Source organism: Lontra canadensis, unplaced genomic scaffold, assembly GCF_010015895.1.
Source record: "Lontra canadensis isolate GAN:19392208 unplaced genomic scaffold, GSC_riverotter_1.0 scaffold145, whole genome shotgun sequence".
In the NCBI taxonomy this organism is placed as follows: domain Eukaryota; kingdom Metazoa; phylum Chordata; class Mammalia; order Carnivora; family Mustelidae; genus Lontra; species Lontra canadensis.
The window spans coordinates 1,193,225-1,213,243 of record NW_022631139.1 but is presented as its reverse complement, the minus strand read 5'-3'; the positions used below and the strand labels follow the sequence as shown (position 1 = coordinate 1,213,243).

At 38.3% G+C, this 20,019-nt stretch overlaps 1 protein-coding gene across 3 annotated transcripts in view; it reads right to left on the bottom strand.

Moving 5' to 3' along the window:
- The window catches only part of CNTNAP5 (contactin associated protein family member 5), an 809,884-nt gene that overhangs the window by 28,480 nt on the left and 761,385 nt on the right, over window positions 1-20,019 (bottom strand). For all 3 annotated transcript variants that reach the window (XM_032843937.1, XM_032843939.1, XM_032843938.1), the window contains one exon: window positions 16,756-16,843. In XM_032843937.1, the coding sequence (XP_032699828.1) occupies window positions 16,756-16,843 (88 nt within the window). The remainder of the gene's footprint in view (window positions 1-16,755; window positions 16,844-20,019) is intronic.

The window sequence follows — 20,019 nt, the reverse complement described above, 5'->3', positions numbered from 1 at the left end:
TATCAGTTAGTCATGGTGTGCTAAGCACTATGTGTGCAAATATATAATGCATACATACTCTTACACACAACACACACACACACACACACATACACACAATAATTTAAGTATCAAAACAATCCTTATAGGTAAGCAGTAGTTATTCTTGCTTTACAGATAAGAACACTGAGACCTAAATAAGATAAGGAAATTGCCAAGCTCTCAAGTAACCAGTGTTTGACCCAAGCTTGAGTCCAGCTTTAGGCTTGGTCTGCCTGATGTCACAGCTCATGTTCTCTTGTTGCACTTTTCTGCCTTTACAAAGTGTACAAGCGTCACTGTATTCACTCAGCTACTCAGATGAGTCTCTAGCTGATGATTAATAAACAGCTCACTACTGAGAGGTACAGACCTATGAACAGTATTTGGGGAGGTGGGACCACTAAGATAAAAACAACAACAAATAAAGATGGGGTGCGTAATTGGCTCAGTCACTTGAGTGTCTGACTCTTGATTTTAGCTCAGGTCATTTCTCAAGGTCATGGAATAGAGTTCTGCATTGGGCTCTAACATGAGTATGAGTATGGAGACTTCTTGAGCTTCCCTTGCTTTCTCTTTCCCTAAGAAATAAAATAAATAAAAATAAAAATAAAACAAACAAATAAATAAAAATAAGATAAAAATTAAAAATTAAATAAATAAATAAGATTAAACCCATACCTCAATGCCTATGGAAGCACTGGATAGAAAGAGTTCTTATGACCACTGAAAGTATATGTCTGTGATCCACAAGGAAAAATGTTGAAAATTTGAATTCAGGGTTTTTTGATGTTACAGACATGTTGAAAGGCAAACTGCAATTGCTAATCACTTAGATATGACTCATAGAATTCCAAGGGTTCCAGGGACAGAGCCCAAGGAAAGATACATGTTCTTAGTCTAATTATTTGATATTTGAGGCTTAGGAGGATAATATGTGGGAGTACATTTGCCTCCTCCAGGATGCAGACAGGTAGGGTCTTCAGAAGAACAAGCAGGAGTCCTCTTTAAAGACCTCTATGGATTGACAGGAAGGCATGGGGAACCACGTTACAATACAGGATTTCCTAAATTTCCTGGTTGGCTAAACCTTGGGTATGATGGCTTTCCAAAGACAACAATTCTACTCCTAGACATCTACCTAAGAAAACTGAAAACTGGCATTCAAATAAATACATATAAATACATCTTCACAGCAGCACTATTTACATTACAGCAGCCAAAATGTAAAAACATACCAAATATCCACAAGCAGATAAATGGACAACAAAACATTGGGTATATCCATACAATGGAATACTATTTAATCATAAAAGGAATAAAGTACTGATAGATGCTACAATGTTGCTGAGCCTCAAAAACTATGCTAAGTGAAAAAATAAAAACAAAAACAAAATGAGACACCAAAAGTCACAAACTGTATGATTCTATTATAGGAAACATCCTGTATAGGTAAATCAATGGATACAGAAAGCAGTTAGTGCTTGCCTCGAGCAGGGAAGAAGGGAAAATGAGGAGTAATTGCTAATCGGCTCAGGGTCCCCTTTATGTTAATGTTTGGGAACTGTATATAAATAATGTAATAACATTGTGAATGTAATAAATATTATTGAATTGCATACTTTAAAATTATAATTTTATGTTAGGATAATTTTACTTTGATTAAAAAAAAACACACACACAAATAAAGAGAAAGTGCAACAATGGTCTATTGATATGCTTCCTTGGCCAGGCAGTAGTCTACTGTTATTCAAACACCAATTTGATTGTTGCCAAGAAAGTATCTTGTAGCTGTGAATGAAATCCATAATCAGTTGACTGGTTATCTTAGATAATCTGTGCGCGTCTGATTCGATGGGTTGCAAGGATTTATAGCAAAGTGGCTCTCTAAGCTTTGCCGAAGAAGAAATCCCACTGTGCACAGCCAATGCCTCAGAGTGCCAGCCTGCACTTCCCAGGAGCCCACCCTGAGACTTCAGAGCTCATGCTCAGCTTCCATGATCATGTGAACCTGCTCTTTGCAGGTTCAAACATAGTATCTCCCACAGTGAGGCTTTACTGGCTGAGCCCTGACTTACATGAGTAGGTTCTAAATTTGGCATATTTGGCATCCAAAAGCCTTTTGTTCTGTTACAGCCAACTCTGCAGTGATCACCTCACAAAGACAGAAATCCTAGAGAAAGAGAAAATAGCTCCAAATAGTGCACTTTAGAACTTCAACTGCCCATACTTCTTGGAGAAATGAATAAGTAAGTGCTATGATACTGTGGGATTATGACAGATAGGTGAGGGAAATGCCCACAACTCAGGCCACAGAAAACAAAGGAAATACAAGTACTTTTCCCCAGCAGATAATGTGCCTCACCAGTGTTCTTCCCATCACGACTTTCAAAATCTTCCTCCTTCCAAGCAGGGGACTGGAAAGGTCTTTCCTGGGAAATATGGCTATCCCAAAAGCAAGGCCTGAAGATGCAATTAGAGTTTTTCTAATTAAAGGCCCAGCCATATCCTTCAGTGTAGCTCCCATTGAACACATGCTCACCAACCCATTCTTGAATACAGGCAAAAAGCCTGGGATCATTAAAGCTCTGAGAAAATCCTCTAATGAGAATGGGGGAGATCAAATGACATAACAGAGGGGGGAAAAAAACTTGGGACAAAGTAACTATGCAGAAATAATCAGAACGGAGGGACACATACACACACACACACACACACACACACACACATACCCACACCAATATACTCAGAGTGATAAGATAACTCTATTTTGAAACTCCATATTAATCTATAAGAGCTAAGCTTCCCATGTATACAAAATTTCACTCAGTCCTCAGGAGAACCATTCTGCCAATAACCAAGGCCACCACTTGCTGGATAATGTGAGTCCTTGCTAGAATGGAAGATGCAGGTGAGCTCTCCTGCTCAGAGATGGAGAGCATATCATGCTATGCACATTTGATACCTATGTGTCTACAAGTTTCCTCCAATGGAAAGACCCCACTGCTAGGCATAGTGAGAAATGATAGGTTCACAAACAAAGGCTTGACGTTCCCCATCCAGAATCAGTAGGTGAACAGTATCCTAGCTACGGACGGTTTGGTTTTGATTCTTCCTTTCTTTGGGCTCTTAATGCCCTTAGGATCCAATTTCCATGAGTTAGAGATTGTTGTGAGATTACTGCTTGCACGCACTTTCATGTCTCCATTGAGCCCACTGGATTTGTAAGGGCAGAAACAACCTAACACTCTTCTTCAGTATCTTTGCACACAGCTGACATGATCAGCACCACAGCAGGGGCTTGGGAGGTGCTAGTCAGTAAGCTGACTGGTTTGTTCTCATTCCCTCTCCAGCCTCACTTGGGTCAGCCCGCTGGGTTAGTAACTGCTGGGCTCTGCTCTGACTGTGACTAACAGGAGACCTGATTGCTCAGCTAGCATCCAAAGCCCTGAGTCTAGTTCCTCCAAGCTTTCAGAATCCCTCAACTAGGCATGGCATGGAGTAACTACTTGCCCAGGGTTGTCCAGGATCTTTTCCATTTTAGCACTGAGAATTCCTTGTCCCCAGAAATTCCCCAGTCTCCCACAAACCAGAATGGCTGTTCACCCTAGCACTGGATTATAAAATCAGGAATATGAACACAGGCATTTTCCTCCTGCACAGACAACAGGCACTCTATCTGTAATATACTAGTCAGAAGAACTGTATTGTAAAATGCATATGGAGAACAGTCACAGCACAAAGGCAAGTGCTATGACATGGGAGTGATAAGAATACAGATAAAAAAAAGTCCCTGCATTCAAAGACCATAGTCTTCCCCAGGGAAACAACTACATACACAGATAAGAACTATAAGCCAAGGAATGGTAAGCTAACTCAGGGTGTCCCGTGTGGAAGTGGACTAATGCAGAAATCGACACACTGGGAAGGGTCCAAGCAGGACTTTCCTAGTACAGTCTGGTATGTGCCCCTTTGCCCTGTCCTTGGTGATAGAAATTTCACAAATCCAGAAGCAGTTGACCAGGCCTGGAGTGCTGGCTTAAAGGTAGTGTGTAATGTATCAGCTTTACAATCCACCATAAAGTCACCTCAAGTTTGCAAACATGAACTCAGGCCAGACCAAAACTGATTTCCGTCTGCAATGACTGACCAACGCTACAACTCAGTTCCCATTCTCTTGTGCTCCTCTCCAGTCCACCTTATACTTCTATCCACCTACCCAGTGAATTACCCAGATATTCCAATTTCTGCTTCATAAGCTTCCCCTGCACCTGTTCCCAAGTATTATTGCTATCCTCTGGTCCAGGCTCTTGTCCTTTCCTACTCAAAGGACAGATATTAGCATAACCTCCACACCAGTCTCTCTCTTCTCCATCCTACCTGTTACCCATAAAAGAGAGTTACACCAGCAGCTCTGACCATGAGAGTCCTCCTAAGTGGTTTCTGCCATTTACATAATGAAGTCCAAACATCTTGGCAGAACACAGTATGATCCCACCTGGACCTTCCTGTTTGCCTTTTTGCTCTCTACTCCCTGGCACAAAGAAGAACATCTGAAGATGGCCTATTTATTATTGCGAGCACTCTATCTTTGCCTTATGACTGTCTTATTTGGCTTACACCACTCCTTCCCAAAAATGCACTCCATCTCCTGAGACCATCTCTGTGCTTCAAGACTAGGGTCAGAGTGATCTCTTCCAGGACACTACTCAGAATCATCTTGGCTAGAAATGGTTTCTCTCTCTCAAGAATCCTAGAAACACTTAGTAAAATTACTCATATTATAATCATTAAATAAGGGTACCTGCATAGATTTGTGTTTTATCATCTTGGGAGCAATCATCCCAAAGCTATATCTCTTTAAAATATTCTTAGTTTCATTTAAAATCTTGTCTTGTACATATTAGGTACTCAAAGGCTGCATTGAATTAATTACCCACAAAGAATGCTTGGGTGTAATCTTCCTAATTCCAAACATTTATATAACATTAATCTTTTAAGAGTGGAATGGCCTATTTTAAGCTTATATTCTATAGAAGTATTTTGTAAAAAGCAAGGAAAAAGATTGGGAAGCTAAAGCACATATCCAAGTCTTTGGTAGACTAGAAAAAATTGTGATTTATTTTAAGAGATCATCTTAAGCCAGAACTTTTCTAAGTAGAAAGATTTACTTATTTATCCTTCTCATTGGAAAGCAGGCAATCTGATTTTTTCTCAAGCTAAAGGTAGAGAACATTAGCATATTAGCTACAGGTGTCAAGTCCTGACACTGATCACTTGGGAAAATCCCTGTGGAAGTGAAATAGAAAAGATGCAGGGATAGCATGGAGGACATGGGGAGTGAGGAGAAGGCAGTTGGGGGAAATGGAAAGGGGAGGTGAACAATGAGAGACAATGAACTGAAAAACAATCTGAAGGGTTTGAAGAGGTGGGGGGGTGGGAGGTTGGGGGAACCAGGTGGTGGGTATTAGAGAGGCACGGACTGCATGGAGCACTGGGTGTGGTACAAAAACAATGAATACTGTTATGCTGAAAATAAATTAAAAAAAAAAAGAAAAGATGCAGGGATTCAGATCAAATCTCTCCTAGAAGTGGACACCCCATATTTACTCATAAGTGGAAATGAACTTCATGACTTCTTAATCTGTTTTAATACTCACTTTATTATTATTAAGGGCATCTTCCAAAAATAAAACCCTGGTAGACTAAATGAGTAACCAGTGGTCACATGACCCTCTTTGTACCTGGATTTTCTCTCCACTCCATGGGAAAACAACTACAATTCTAATGGGTGTTTGTTCCACTGCCCCTTTCAGTTTCTGACCAGGTCAGTGCTTCCATTCCCACTGAGCTGGGGGAAGGTAACAGAAGGGCTGCTGTAGAGTTCATTACTCAGCTAGGAAACCCTTCACTTCATTACCTTGTCAACGCTGACATTTGTAACATTGTCCCAGATCTCTCAGGCCAAGGGTAAACAAATCAATAGCAGGGCCATTGGCAAGGAAAATGGATACCAGCTGAAGAAAATCAATAGGCAGGATGGCTGTATGATCTTATTAACAATAGCTGCTGTTTTCAAATACCACAGTGTGCCAAACATTTTACACACATTACCTCTTATCTTCATCACCAGTCAATACAGCAAGTATTACCACTACTCTACAGATGAGGATACCAGGCCCAAAGAAGAGAAGTTAAGAGTAGGGACATAGCTAGTAGGTGACTATTATAGGATTTAACCCCCACACTGCCTGATACCAAGCCAGTTAATTTTCTACCCCACTGCCAGGTACCATTGTAAGGACAAACACAGTGTATGGGGAGTCTGGAGATCCTCACCAAAGATCAAGCTACAGTGAGTTGAGCTGTATGGCCTTGAGCCCATTAATGTGTAGAAGAATGACCTTTTAATTCCTATAACTCTAATATTTACACATTATCCATTGTTTTTTCCTCAAGAAATGCAAAGGGGCACTTAATATGTGCTTCCTGATATAGTAGCAAGTATAGTAGCCATACATAAGACTCAGGTCCTGTCTTGGGAACTCCATGATTCCTCCATATTGTGAATGAGAGAAGGATGGAGGTGGTGGCTGACATTTCTAAAAATCCCATTGGATCCTATGTTTTAAGCTTAGTTGATCCACCAACTCTCACATGGTTAAAATCCATGAGGAGCAACTGAGAACATACATGTAAAGAATATCAGGTAGGTGTGACCTGGTTTAACTCTCTTAAGATGTATTCATCAGAAATTATGAATTGATTATTTGCCAAGCATCAGTTAGAGGCAGGGTCCTATCATGGAAAAATATTGAGAATTATAATGGGCCATGCAGTTTACTAGGCCACCTAGATACCCCAAACAATCAGATGAGCAAATAAATCTTTCCTGTTCTATAGATGCTTCTTACTTTATAATTATTCCACTTTCAAAGGAAATCATCAAGGTGAGCTTGGGAATATTAAAGTTTTTCAAGGTTTTGGAGTATCTCTTTCAGGCTATGGTAAGTACTAGATTTTCTTCACTAATCAAATACTAATAATACTTGTATTATTAGTATAGTATATATATATTAGTATATTATAATATTATAATATGTATATTATAATATTTATAGCATACTGATATTAAAAGTATAAGAGTAACTGGAAATTATTTGTACTATTATTATTTAATAATACACAGCTCTGTGTTAGATCTAAGTTCTTATGTTAACTCATTTTTTTTCCTCACAACATCTCAGGAGGTCAGTGCTATTATATGGCTATTTTATAGGTGAGGAGACTAAGTCACAGAGGTTAAGTGACTTGCCCAATATCACAGACTTAACAAGTGGTAGACTTCATGTTTAAAAACTAATGATGTACTATATGTGACTAACATAACATAATAATAAAAAATAAATAAAATAAAGTCACCCCCTGTGAGTCTGGATTCCACTCTCTCAATCACTCCTGTCATAGTTTGGTTTTTAAAGAATGACAGATATTCCAGACAATGTACACTTTCTTTTTTTCTCTTAAGGACTCCTGAATATGATAAAAATTGATTGAACTTCTATCAGTAACAGTCACACCATGGCACTTGTGGTAGACCACAGGAAATATCCTTTGCTAAAAGAGCCAGGCAAAGATGTACCAAGTTTGACACTTCCTTGGAAGGGCCATCCCTTTCTCGAAAAGATTAAAACATCTCCTCACAGCTGAGGATAGTCTAAATTTGGAAACATCATATCTTAGATACCTTTCCTTCCTTCAGTTTTTACCCACTAGTTTAGATAGGGCAAGCAAGAGAGTAGATTGAATGAGTAACCAAGGGGCATACTGTTCAAAATGTGCTTTTGCTTTTACAAAGAATTCTGCAGAGCAGCACAGAGCAGGGAATAGGTCTAGCCTCCTATCATGAAGTGATTCATTTCAAACACAAAATAAAATTGCATTTTAAATCAGAAGATAACACACATTTCTTCTGCATGAGGTGAAACTAAATCATCTATTGAAATTCTCTATGGGGAACAAAGGCAGTTTGTTGTTGTTATTGTTTTGGTTTTTTGTTTGTTTGTTTGTTTGTTTTTAAGAAACAGTAGCAAATCCTGTATAACCAAATTACAATTCAGTGTTGGCTGTCTTCAAAATACAAAGGATAAGGTTTGTGTATTTAAGAAATTGGCATGATTACAGCAATCTGATATTTTGGGATACTTGAAAACACACGATTCACTTCATGAGGAGATCAGATTAGATTAATGAATCTGAAATATCTTATTACCCAGAGAAACAGTATCACAAAAGAAATCTCTGGACATAGTATGAGACAATTACACGCATTATCAGAAATCAGAAAAGGTTCCGGTTTGGCAATCTTTTTATTTACTAAAGAACTGGGAATGAACAGAAACTAAATAAGATTTTTTAAGAAACCTATGCTTTCAGAATGAGTGAATGAAATGAATACTTTTTTCAAAGGGAAAACTTTCTCAGTGGAGTCTCTCGGAAAGCTATAAACTTGTCCCAAGGAAGGTAACATGCATTTCTTAAAAGAACATCTCTCAACTTCTATTTTAACTATTGTGACATATTTGGGCTGTTGATGCCCATAAGCATAATGCAGTTCCAAAATTATGCACAACTTCTAGTCTGTCCTTTGTAACTGCATCCACCTCTCTCCTGTTTAACAGAAGCAGAATATAGGAGCACCTGGGTGGCTCAGTCAGTTAGGTATCTGACTCTTGATTTCAGCTCAGGTAGTAATCTTGGGGTAATTCAGTCCCACATCAGTCTTGTGGAGTCTGCTTGAGATTTTCTCTCTCTTTCTTCTTCTGCCCCTTTCCCCTTCTCAAGAAATCTGTCTCTGGGTCTCTCATAATAATAATAATTGAAGAAGAAAGAGGAGGAGGAGCAGGAGGAGAGGAGGAGGAAGAAGAACAGGAAGAAGAATAGGAAGAAGAAGATGGCAGCTGAGAAAAAGCAGTGACATTATTGGATTATTGTTGATTTCCCCTAGTCACAATTCATCTCACTTTCTTGGAAGAGCACTTCAGCTTCCCTGTTCTCAGCACATGTGGTTAATGCTGACCTGACCCTTTTACCCCATAGGGCCATAGCTGGGTGCTTTGAATTCAGGAATAGTCATTCAGTGTATTCTAATAACTTTGACATTGTAATCATCTGACATTGTCACCTGACACAAATTGGTCCTTTAAGAGTCAATCCAGGACTTTGAAAATTTTAGAAATCCAAGGCTTTCTTTCTATCTGGGAAGCTGAAATGGTAGTATTTAAGCTTGGAGTTGCTGATTCCACCTTTGTTAATCTTGAAATTCTGCCTGAGAATGAAGCCGCACAGAAAAGTAAGCAGAGTTAAAAGTAGAGCAAGAAACAAAGAGATTAACAAAGACTAAATCATGGTCACATTTGTGCCTGAAACAAATCTGACACACTGAACCTTCCATTTTCACCATTTCACATTATATTCTCTACCATCACCACTGTTTTAGTTGGTATTAGCTTGATACACCCATGAAACAGCTCTGATGGCAAGTCACCCTCAGGTCTTCGACCTGCAATGGCTCAGAACTGCCATTTAGAGCACATCTGTGTCCCTTCTTGGTAGCTACCTTTACAGCTGCCTTTCCAGAGTCTTAGAGCAAAACATCAGCTCTCTATGTTCCTACAATCTTAAACTGAGTAAATTAACATTTATTGGGTGTGTGTTAAATACCAAATGCTTTGTATATAGTGTTTCATGTAATCTTTACACAGCTCTATGAGTTAAATTAATCAAGCAGCTCATCTTCATTTTACTGTTGAGGAACTACAGACAGATTGGACAACTTCCCCATGGTCACATGACAGCAATTACAGCACAGAGAACCAAACATGTGTCACCTTGTCCCTGAAAAGCTTTTTTGTCCCTGAGCATCTTTCACTTTTTAACTTTACTTCTCAGTGTATATCAACTCTACCAGGTTTGAATCATAAGGGGAATCCAACTCTGTACAAAATCATAAAGAAATGAGGGTATATGCAGTCTTTCAAAATGAGTACTTTGAAGTACCCACCTTTCATTTATATGCACAAATTCTGCTGTACTTTCTAAAAATGGCAACCATAACTAACCTTCTATAAGATAGTTTGGAAATAATTTAACATAACAATAATCAGGGCATTCATTCAACAATGTACTGATGTTGCTGAAGACACAGTAGGCTTGAAGTTCAAAACTGAGGGATTTGGAAAAATTCAAGAACCCTGCTCTACAGACACAGTCAAACCTCACTTCATTTTAATAGACCAAAAATCATCTGCAAGTGTTCATGCTAGCTTTGTAATTTCCAGATTAGCTGGGTTTTATGCAGGTTGAGAAGGAATTCTTTCAATTTCCATATGGCTTCTTAGGACTAACTGAACTTTGAAGCTATGTGGGCAAACAGCCATCAGAGCACAAGAATAATGCCTCTGCCAGGTGTGAGCTTTGGCCTTTCAAATTGGCAAGTAGGCAGGGAATTAGTCAATGTTAGCTCCATAAACAGACAATCCTATAAGCATGCCCTGAGTACAAGTCTCATGGTAGTGTTTATTCAGTATCTGGTAGCTATGGTATAAAGGCAGTGCTATGATTTATTTCTACTTAAAATTTAACATGTTTCCATATTTTAAAAAGCAGCTACTTCCTAAATCTGTAATACAGTTAAGAAGGCTCCTCTGGGAAGATAATAATGATTAATAATAATAATAATAGCAACAACAATAATTCCTTAATTATTAGTTACCAAAAATAGTTGTTTTTTTTTAATGTTACAGACAAATTTAATAATATATCTGGCACAGTAAATTAGGGAAAGCCAGGGCCAGAAAAAAATACATTAAAACAAAACCAAAACCAAAATAGGCAGTTTCTTTTTTTTTTTTTTTTTAAGATTTTATTTATTTGACAGAGAGAGAGAGATCACAAGTAGGCAGAGAGACAGGCAGAGAGAGAGGGAAGCAGGCTCCCTGTTGAGCAGAGAGCCGGATGCGGGGCTTGATCCCAGGACCCTGAGATCATGACCTGAGCCGAAGGCAGAGGCTTTAACCCACTGAGCCACCCAGGTGCCCCAAAGTAGGCAGTTTCTTTTAGAAGTTTAAAGATTTTTGAATTCTTAAATCTGTCTAATGTCCATGCTCTCTTACCCAGGCCGAATCAGATGGATACTTAGGAACACACAGATAAGTCACACTATTTGAATCTAAAGAATGCATTTCTATGTTTTCTAAAGAACTGTTATTAACCAGAAACAGATGATCTTGTCCAAAAGGATGGCTTGCCTAAATACACAATCTCTCTTTTTTTTTCTTTTTAATTTCTCTGAAAATCCACTGATGCAATAGAACCAAGCTAAAAAACAAACAAAAACCAAACAATGATAACAACAAAAAACAAAAAACAAACAAAAAACACTCCCCTAAAAATCAAACAGTGTCAGTGAACCAAGGAAGAAACCTAGAGATATCCCATAACTTACCAGAGGTAAGCATCTGCAATCAGTTTTTAATTTCAATGATTGTATGTTATTTTCATGGACTAGTCCCTGCATCACAGAAATTCTCAGGAAAGAAACTGTTTTACTCATCATTATATATATGAAATGAAAAAACAAAACAAAACAAAAATAACCTGTTCTTGTATCATTATGGAATGCTTATTAGTGATACTGAAGAAAACTGAGGCAATAGATTTATTGCACTTGTTTGCCCTGGGTATCTACGATGAAAAATGCTTGCACATCATTGTTTTAGAGTTGAAGGTGTCCAACAGACTTGTGGGCTCTACTAAAATTGTGGAGTAGGGTTTCATTTGCCATCATTGCCACTTACCTATTTCTGTACCATCTTTTTTCTTTCTAATGCATAAGGCTTAATCCCAACAAGTTCCCAGAATCAGCGTCCCTTCTTAATAATAAAGCTAATATTCATATCACCTTCTTCTCCTCCAGCTACAGACCTCTCATAGACCAGAAGTGGTGAGGTTAATTGAGGTTCCTGCTTGTAACAGCAGTTGGGATGGGGAGAGAGGCCAGCAGTTGGGAGTCCCCGAATGTGAGCATAAGGAAGAGATTTTACTGAGTATTATTCCCCAATCTTAACCAAGTTCTTTCCAATCTTTCCTCACAAAGTACCCAAAACAAAATGACAAGGTATCCCTCAGTGATTTAGTACCTTTAATTAAAATGTTACCTTTTCAGTCTTACATATTATGAGTTTAATTTAAAAGATGGGAAGACCACGGGAACATCCCACATGGTGACAAGACTAATATTGGAGGGACACTGTTTAAATAAGTGGATGTTTCTAAAGCTTCCATTGCACAAAGAAGGTGCTATGAAAGGGACGCTTGGGTGGCTTAGTCATTGAGCATCTGCCTTCAGCTCAGGTCATGAAACCGGGGTCCTGGAATCAAGCCCTGTATCAGGCTCCCTGCTCAGCAGGAAGCCTGCTTCTCCCTCTCCCACTACCCCTGCTTGTGTTCCCTTCTCTCGCTGTGTCTCTTTCTGTCAAATAAATACAATCTTAAAAAAAAAAAAAAGGTGCTATGAAAAACAACTAAGTTTTGTGGTCATGCAGCCCTAATTGTCTTTCCTCCCAAGATTCTTTTGATTTGGCTGAAGTAAGGATGGCAGGAATCTATATATACATTTATGTAGTATAGAACAAACAATAGACTAGATACTGTAAAATGTAATTCTGCTTCATTAAAATCAATAAACATACTTTTACTGTCTCACTGAACTTCAGGAACAAAGTCATAAGTTTTAAGAGGACTTTTTGGAGGGATGGGAAGAAAAAATCAAGGTAGTGAACCATAAACCAATATCAAGGTTGTATCATGGGGAAATACTTGCACCACCTTGTAGAATAGAAATCCAAGCCTTGAGCCTCTTGCCAAATGAAGATGTTGAATCCGAGACTCACACATGAAGCTTTAGTGAAAAGTAGACTAGAAAAGAATATCACCTAACAGCAAATGGAAAAAACACAGAACCTGTCCATTTCTGATGCAGCTTTGAATTGTTAAAAAAAAGTCACAAAAGTAATCAGATGACATATTCTGATATCAATAGTAACAAAATTTCTGCTAAAACTTCAGTCATAGGTTTGTTCTCAGTCAGGCCTGCAGCTCAAACTTGTACTCTCTTTTCAGAAAACACAAAAACAAAAACAAGAACAAACCAAAGTGAGAACTTGAAATAATCCTAAATTGGCAGCACCTCCTGGTATCTGGCAAAATTAAATGCAAATTTTGCCTGGAGAAGGAAAGCTTCCCAATTTTTGATCATCAATGTTCCTACAAATTAATTTCAACAAATTCAGTTTTCACACATGAGAACAAGGGACCACAGGCAAGGAGTAGAAAACCAAAAATTACAGATTTAGACCCCTACAGATTTCAGATATCAGGATTGTCAGAGGCAAAATATTCAATAGCTATTAACATAATATTTAAAGAATAAAATATAGAAACATAAAAATGAGAACAACAGACTAAATAAACAGATATGTTTGAAAAAGAGCAAATAAAAACTTCCAGAAATAAAATGATAATCAATGAAAAATGTCTCATTGACTGGATTAAATGAGATATTAGGGAGAGCTAAAAAGAGAATTAGTGAATTTGAAGATGGGAAAAAACAATACATTCCCCAGAAAGCAAGATAGATAAAAATAAAAATAATAATAATAATAATAATAATACTTATTATAAAAGTACAGTAAGAAACATGGAGCCAAATTAGAAAAAATAAAATTTACCTAGTGTGGGTCTAAAATAATTGAATAGCGAGAATAAGAAAGAAGGCTGATTTGACATGCTGAGTATTTTTGAGAATTAATACACGGATACATGTGAATAGTACATTTGATATAGATACATAGATTCATAAGGTCTAATAAATAGATACAGACAGGAAACACAAACATCAAATAAGGTACTTTAAAAGAAATATACTATCAGTCAAAGACTACAAAACTGCAAAACACCTGAATAAAAAAGAGGACCTTAAATGTAGCTTGTGGGTGATGGGGGTGGGGGTGGTCAGAGCACTTTCAAAGGCAGGACAGACTGACAGCCAACTTTTCATCAGTAATAGCAAAAGACAGAAGACTAGAGTGATGTGCTGGTGAGGGTTTAAAACTGGTCCCTCAACAGCAGGGAATGCAGAATTGGGCACAGATGAGTATAACTGGTTTTTATGTGTGAGTGTGAGCTAGCTCCTTCATGTACCTGAATAATTTTCTCAGTATCAGAGGGAAAATTTTCTTTTATTATTGAATTGTACATATAGCAAAATTAACTTCCATTAATAAAGGTGAAATAAAGTCCTTTATCAGATGAAGGGACACTTAACAAAACAGAAACTCATAAGGATTTCCTTCAGAAAGAAGGAATCGAAACGCTATAGAATGTAGAAAGTTATGAAGCATACGAAGGAATAAGAACCAGTAAATTAGTGACTGCATTGGTAAATCAAATAATAGTGTCAGGGTAACTGGGTGTCTCAGTCCTTAAATGTCCAACCCTTTATTTCTGCCTGGGTCATGATACTGGAGTTGTGAGATTGAGCCCTGTGTTGGTGTCTGAGCTCAACTTGGAGTCTGCTTGCGATTCTCTCTTTCCCTCTCCCCTCTGCCCTCCCTAGGCCCACTCGTACATACATACATACATAAATAAATAAATAAATAAATAAATAAATGCAACCATTACAATAATGGTGTCTACATAGAACATAAACATAAAACAATTGTTATTAATAGGAGGGGTGGAAATCAGAAAATAAACACACTAAATTTGATCTAGACGTTGGTCAGTGGTGACTGGCTCATTCAATTGCTGTTTTGGAAGCTAAAATTGACTTTTCCGGACTTGACTGCAGCTGGGTTTCTGGACATGCATAATGTTCTGGAAATGAAATAAGTTATGGATCTGGAAGGGTACAGTGAGACAGGAGTCATTTTTATGCCTTTTCAGTTGTTTCTACCAGCAAGGAAAATCATGGTAACATGAAGTGTCTCCTGCCATCACTTTTCAGAGAACTTTTCCTGCCTCCTGGGGAGCAGACTATAGGACTGAGGCCTCAGTAGCTTCTGGACTCTAGATTCTCATCAGTGATGGTCTCAGAGCTAATAGCCCCCATAAATCCCTTCAGAATGGCTGAAGAATCATTCCAAAAGACTGCAACAAGAATCTACCAATACTGGCAGGGGTTCCACAATCTTGCAAGCAACTTATTTCCAGTGTTAAATGAATTCTTGCTCAAAGTTCCTAAAAAGTTGAATGAATAGAAAATAATAAAGCAGAGATAAATCCAATCATACAAGCAACCACAAAATGTAGAGAGGATTAGATTTGTCAGTTTATAACCCAAAGATGGTCAGATTGGTAAGAAGTATAAAATTCAGCTATATATTCTTCACAAGATTAAAGCTTGTGAAAGAAAGCTTAAAGAAAATGAAAGATCAAGAATAAACTAATCATAGGATACTTGGGTGGCTCAGTTAGTAAGCACTGGATTCTTGATTTCAGCTCAGGTCATGATCTCAGGGTCCTGAGATCTCAGGGTCCATAGAGCTCTGTGTTCAGTTGGGAATCTGCTTGAGTTTTTCTCCCTCTGCCCATAACCCCACTTGTGCTCTTCTCTCTCTCTCTCTCTCAAATAAATACACGTTTGTTTTTTTTTAAGTACAGTTATTGTGATGAGCACCGAGCTATGTATAGAATTGCTTAATCGTTACATTGCATATTTGAAAGGGGTATAACACTGTATCTTCATTACACTTGAATTTTTAAAAAATGAGAAAAAAGGGAAGAAAAAGAAAAATTGAAAAAAAATATATGGGAAAAAGACCACACAAATACTAACTAAAACACAAGTGAATCAGATTTATTAATAATAGACAAAACAGATTTAATCCCAAGGAGAAATTAAGTTAAAAAGACTACTTTAGTGTGAAAAAAATGTTCAATTTATCAAGATAAAAAGATTTCAATCTTGCATGCATCTAATAGACTCTCATTGTATATAAGATGAAAATTTATAGAACTTCCAGTAGAAAAAAGCAAAATCCACTACTATAAGAGATTTCAAACCTCTTTCAATTGGTGATGAATTAATGAAGAGACTAATCATTTGAACAATCCAATAATCAGATAGCCAAATTCCTTAATTTATTTAAGTAAAAATTAAGAAAATTTAAGTTAAAAAAAATATCTGAAGTTAATTAATTATAAAGTAAGAAAACATTAATTATTTTACTCAACTTCTATGTTAATGTGCCTTACTCAGCCTTCTATAAAGTAAATGTAAATGCCGGCTCCCAACCCTGCCACATATGTCTCAGCACATCCTATGCCAGAACACTTAATTTAATTTTTTTTTAAATATTTTATTTATTTACTTGATAGACAGAGATCACAGGTAGGCAGAGAGGCAGGCAGAGAGAGGAGGAAGCAGGCTCCCTGCTGAGCAGAGAACCCAATGTGGTACTCGATCCCAGGACCCTGAGATCATGACCTGAGCCCAAGGCAGAGGCTTAACCCACTGAACCACTCAGGTGCCCCAGAACCCTTAATTTTAAATCTTGCATGTTAAAGGAGCAAGACCCTCCAGATTTGAATCACTAAACAACCCAAGGAAAATTATTTATTTCTTCATTGATTTCAACAAAGCCCACTGGAAAGGAATGGACAAGAACAACAAACCTCTGACTTTGCCCAAGATGAGTGACCGTATGGCCCTGAATTCGACTTCTGGGGAGAAGTTGTAACTTAGTCGCAGTTGCCGATCCACCTGCAGGAAAACAGAAAACAAAGGTGCATCAGCAGATGTCTATAAGTAAAGGGAATAAAACCCTCCCATCTGGAAAAAGCTTGGAAACACACACAGAGCAGACCTCTCTTTGGGACTTTCTCTCAGGAGAGATAAGATATGTCTCACTAATTCTCCCACAATGCATGAAAAATACTCCTTTCTTCCCTCTTGGTTAAATAAAGGCTTTCATACAAGTCATCTCCCTGGGAAATTCTGTACAGCTTTTGACAGGTATTTATCTCCCCACTGAGATTTTCTCACCAAGTTCTTTGCTGCAAACAAGCAAACAAATGAAGCCTTCTTGGAACCATGCTGTGCAGGATTGACACTGAACGGAAAGCACAGGTTCATTCCCCATTCCCCTCTATCCCCATTTGGCCTTTGCTGCCTCCTTTGCTACAATAATTCTGACCTGATCCCATTCAGGTATGGATATGGGAATTTTGCTGAGCAAGTATTTCAGTTTGACAAAAGGTTGGACCATGGGGAGAAGAAGCTAGCTGAACAGTTGCCACCAACATGAACACCTGATAAGCCCCCATCACAGGGGTAAGCAAAAAGCACCACTGGGATTCGTTAGGACTTTATTTACAAGATAATCCTTTAGGGCACCCTCTCCTCTTATGGCTTAAGCTACCCCCCCCCCCCCGGCTCTAAACCTTTCTTCCCCTTCTCTTCATTCCAAGGCAGTGTTACCCATCCACTCCCAGCCTTTTTGGTCTAGTTAAATCTGCAATTCTTCTAGGCTCTACATTAAATATTCACATGATGTTTTTCTTAGAAAGGATCCTCATTATCTTACAGTTTGACTTGTGGGGGGGAAGGAATTAAGAACCCTTAAAACGATGTGTCCAGCCCTGCTCTCCACTCTGAGCAGCTAACCCAGGATGGAGACTCAATTTCCCATATCTCACAGTCCCTCCAAACCCACTTCTGCTCAGATTAAGCATCTCCTGGGATCCTCTGGGTTCTGCAGTGGTGTCTGCTGTGAGAGAAGTCAGCTGCTATGACTTGTGGTGCATCATTAAATATTATTACTATTTCATTTATGAAATTAGACTGGAATAACATTTCCTATTTATTGAACAGTTGGTATGTATGAGACATCATATTGAAGTATCTTTCAAAATATATGCTTCCTTATAATACTGTCAAAAAAATAATAATAATAATAATTATCACCCAGTATAACAGACTGAGAAACTGACATCTTGGAGATCAATAACTTGGCCAGGGCCAGACAGTGTCATAAAGCAGTGTTCCATTTGCCATGTGGTCCACCCATCACTCCTTACGGTGTTTGCTTTACTTGTCCACACCTCTCTAGATATCTGAGCAGCTTGTAGACAGTCACTGTATGTTTTTATTTCTGTCTTTCAACAAAACTCATCAACAAACATCTGAGAATCTACTGTGTGTCAAACACTGTTCTAAGTACTCCATGAGTCCACCTCATCCAGGAATCTTCTCTTGATGTCTTGATTAGACCAGCTGACACTCTTCTCTATGCTCAAGGTGACTTTTTTTTCTGCCCCTAACTTGGAATTTAAAGTGCTGAATTATAATGATCTGCTTCTCTCTTTCCCTCTCCCTCTCTCCCTCCCACCCTCACTAAATTATTGCATTTTTGAGAAGTCAGACATTTTAGTGATAAATGTTTTCTTTAGGACCTTCTACAGAAACTGGCAAAGTAACTCCTAACATGGGTTTGTTGAATGAATGAATAAACATCCTGTACTGATTCGCTTTCTAACTTGGGGGTATGGGGACATAGTTAGTCACACCACCAGGATGCTTCTCACTGCCTGGTAGCGCCTGCACCGTTAGCTACAACATAGGGTTTTTGGTGCCCATTGTGCCCATCAATAGTTTGTTTAATGCTCATGGATTCAGATTCAGTCCTTGCTCTGAAGTTTTCTTTCTGCCCTACTTCAGAGCTCGGTCCTGTGTCTTCTACTCTCTAAAACTGAGTAGGGGCAGGGGCCTTCCAATAGGGGCAGGGACCTCCCCTCATGCACCCCTGCCAAGGTTAGAGAGGAGGCAGAATGGGTGGGAATTTCCTGTGGAGCTGAAAACAGTATGAGCTGAGATTCCCCTCGCCCCTCACCTGCTGTCCAGAGTCCACAGGATCAGCTTCCTGTACAAGTTGTCCTGAACCTTGACACGTCCATGCTCAAATGTCACACATGGGAGAGCTCATTGTTCAAGTAGATGAGTCATCCCTATTCTGCTATTCTGTTTTGTGGGAACTTGCCTAGTCTTTTGTACTTAACCAGATGACTAATGAAGGAGAAAAGGTGGTAAACGAAAATCAGTTAAGGGAGATTTTAGGGAAAAAAAAAAAAGATGAGTATTTTTTAAAGGTTTGGAGAGGAAGAAAAGATGACTCAAAGGATACTTGAGGCTACTGCTGGACTATGGATAGTTGGGGGATGGGTTTCATCCCTGACATGGAATATGGGCACCTAAGCATTACAACTGGTTCAGGTTCAGGGTTAACAAACTTAACAAATTCATAGGACAAAAACACATAAACAAAAAAGAGGGGTATACCAGGTACATTTATTTTTAGGCTTCAAAATTTTATAATATGGGCTATTGCAATCATTGTGGTATTCTGTGGGAAATACATTATTTTTTCAGATTTCCTATTATTTGTTTTTATGGTTTCATATTGGTTTTGTTTTTAAATTATAATTGGTGGGGTGGTAAGAGGTGACATCCTGTCTGTAGTTCTTTATAACTATTAGATGTTTAAAGTTTGAAATCTGGTCTAGAAAAGCTTTTTTGATCTCAGAATCTAGGATGACCAGTGGTCTTGTCAAGTTGTTAAATGGGATGGAAAAAGAAGATAATGGAACAAACATTTTTGAGTAAGTCCTACATGCCAGGCATCATGCTTGGTCTTTTAGTTATGTTCTTTCATATAATCTTTATAAAAACTGACTGAGCTCAGTTTGCATTCTCATCCCCCCTCTTTTTTAATAAAGCAGTAGACCAGAGTTCAAAAAGGTGAGTAATGGTCTAAGATAACATAATGTAAATAGTGGAACAGAAATTCACACTCAGGTCCTATAGGAATGCCTTTCTTAACCTCAGGATTTTCATCTCTGGAAAAAAGGAAGTAATCACTTTGTTTGAAAAGTGCCTCGAAC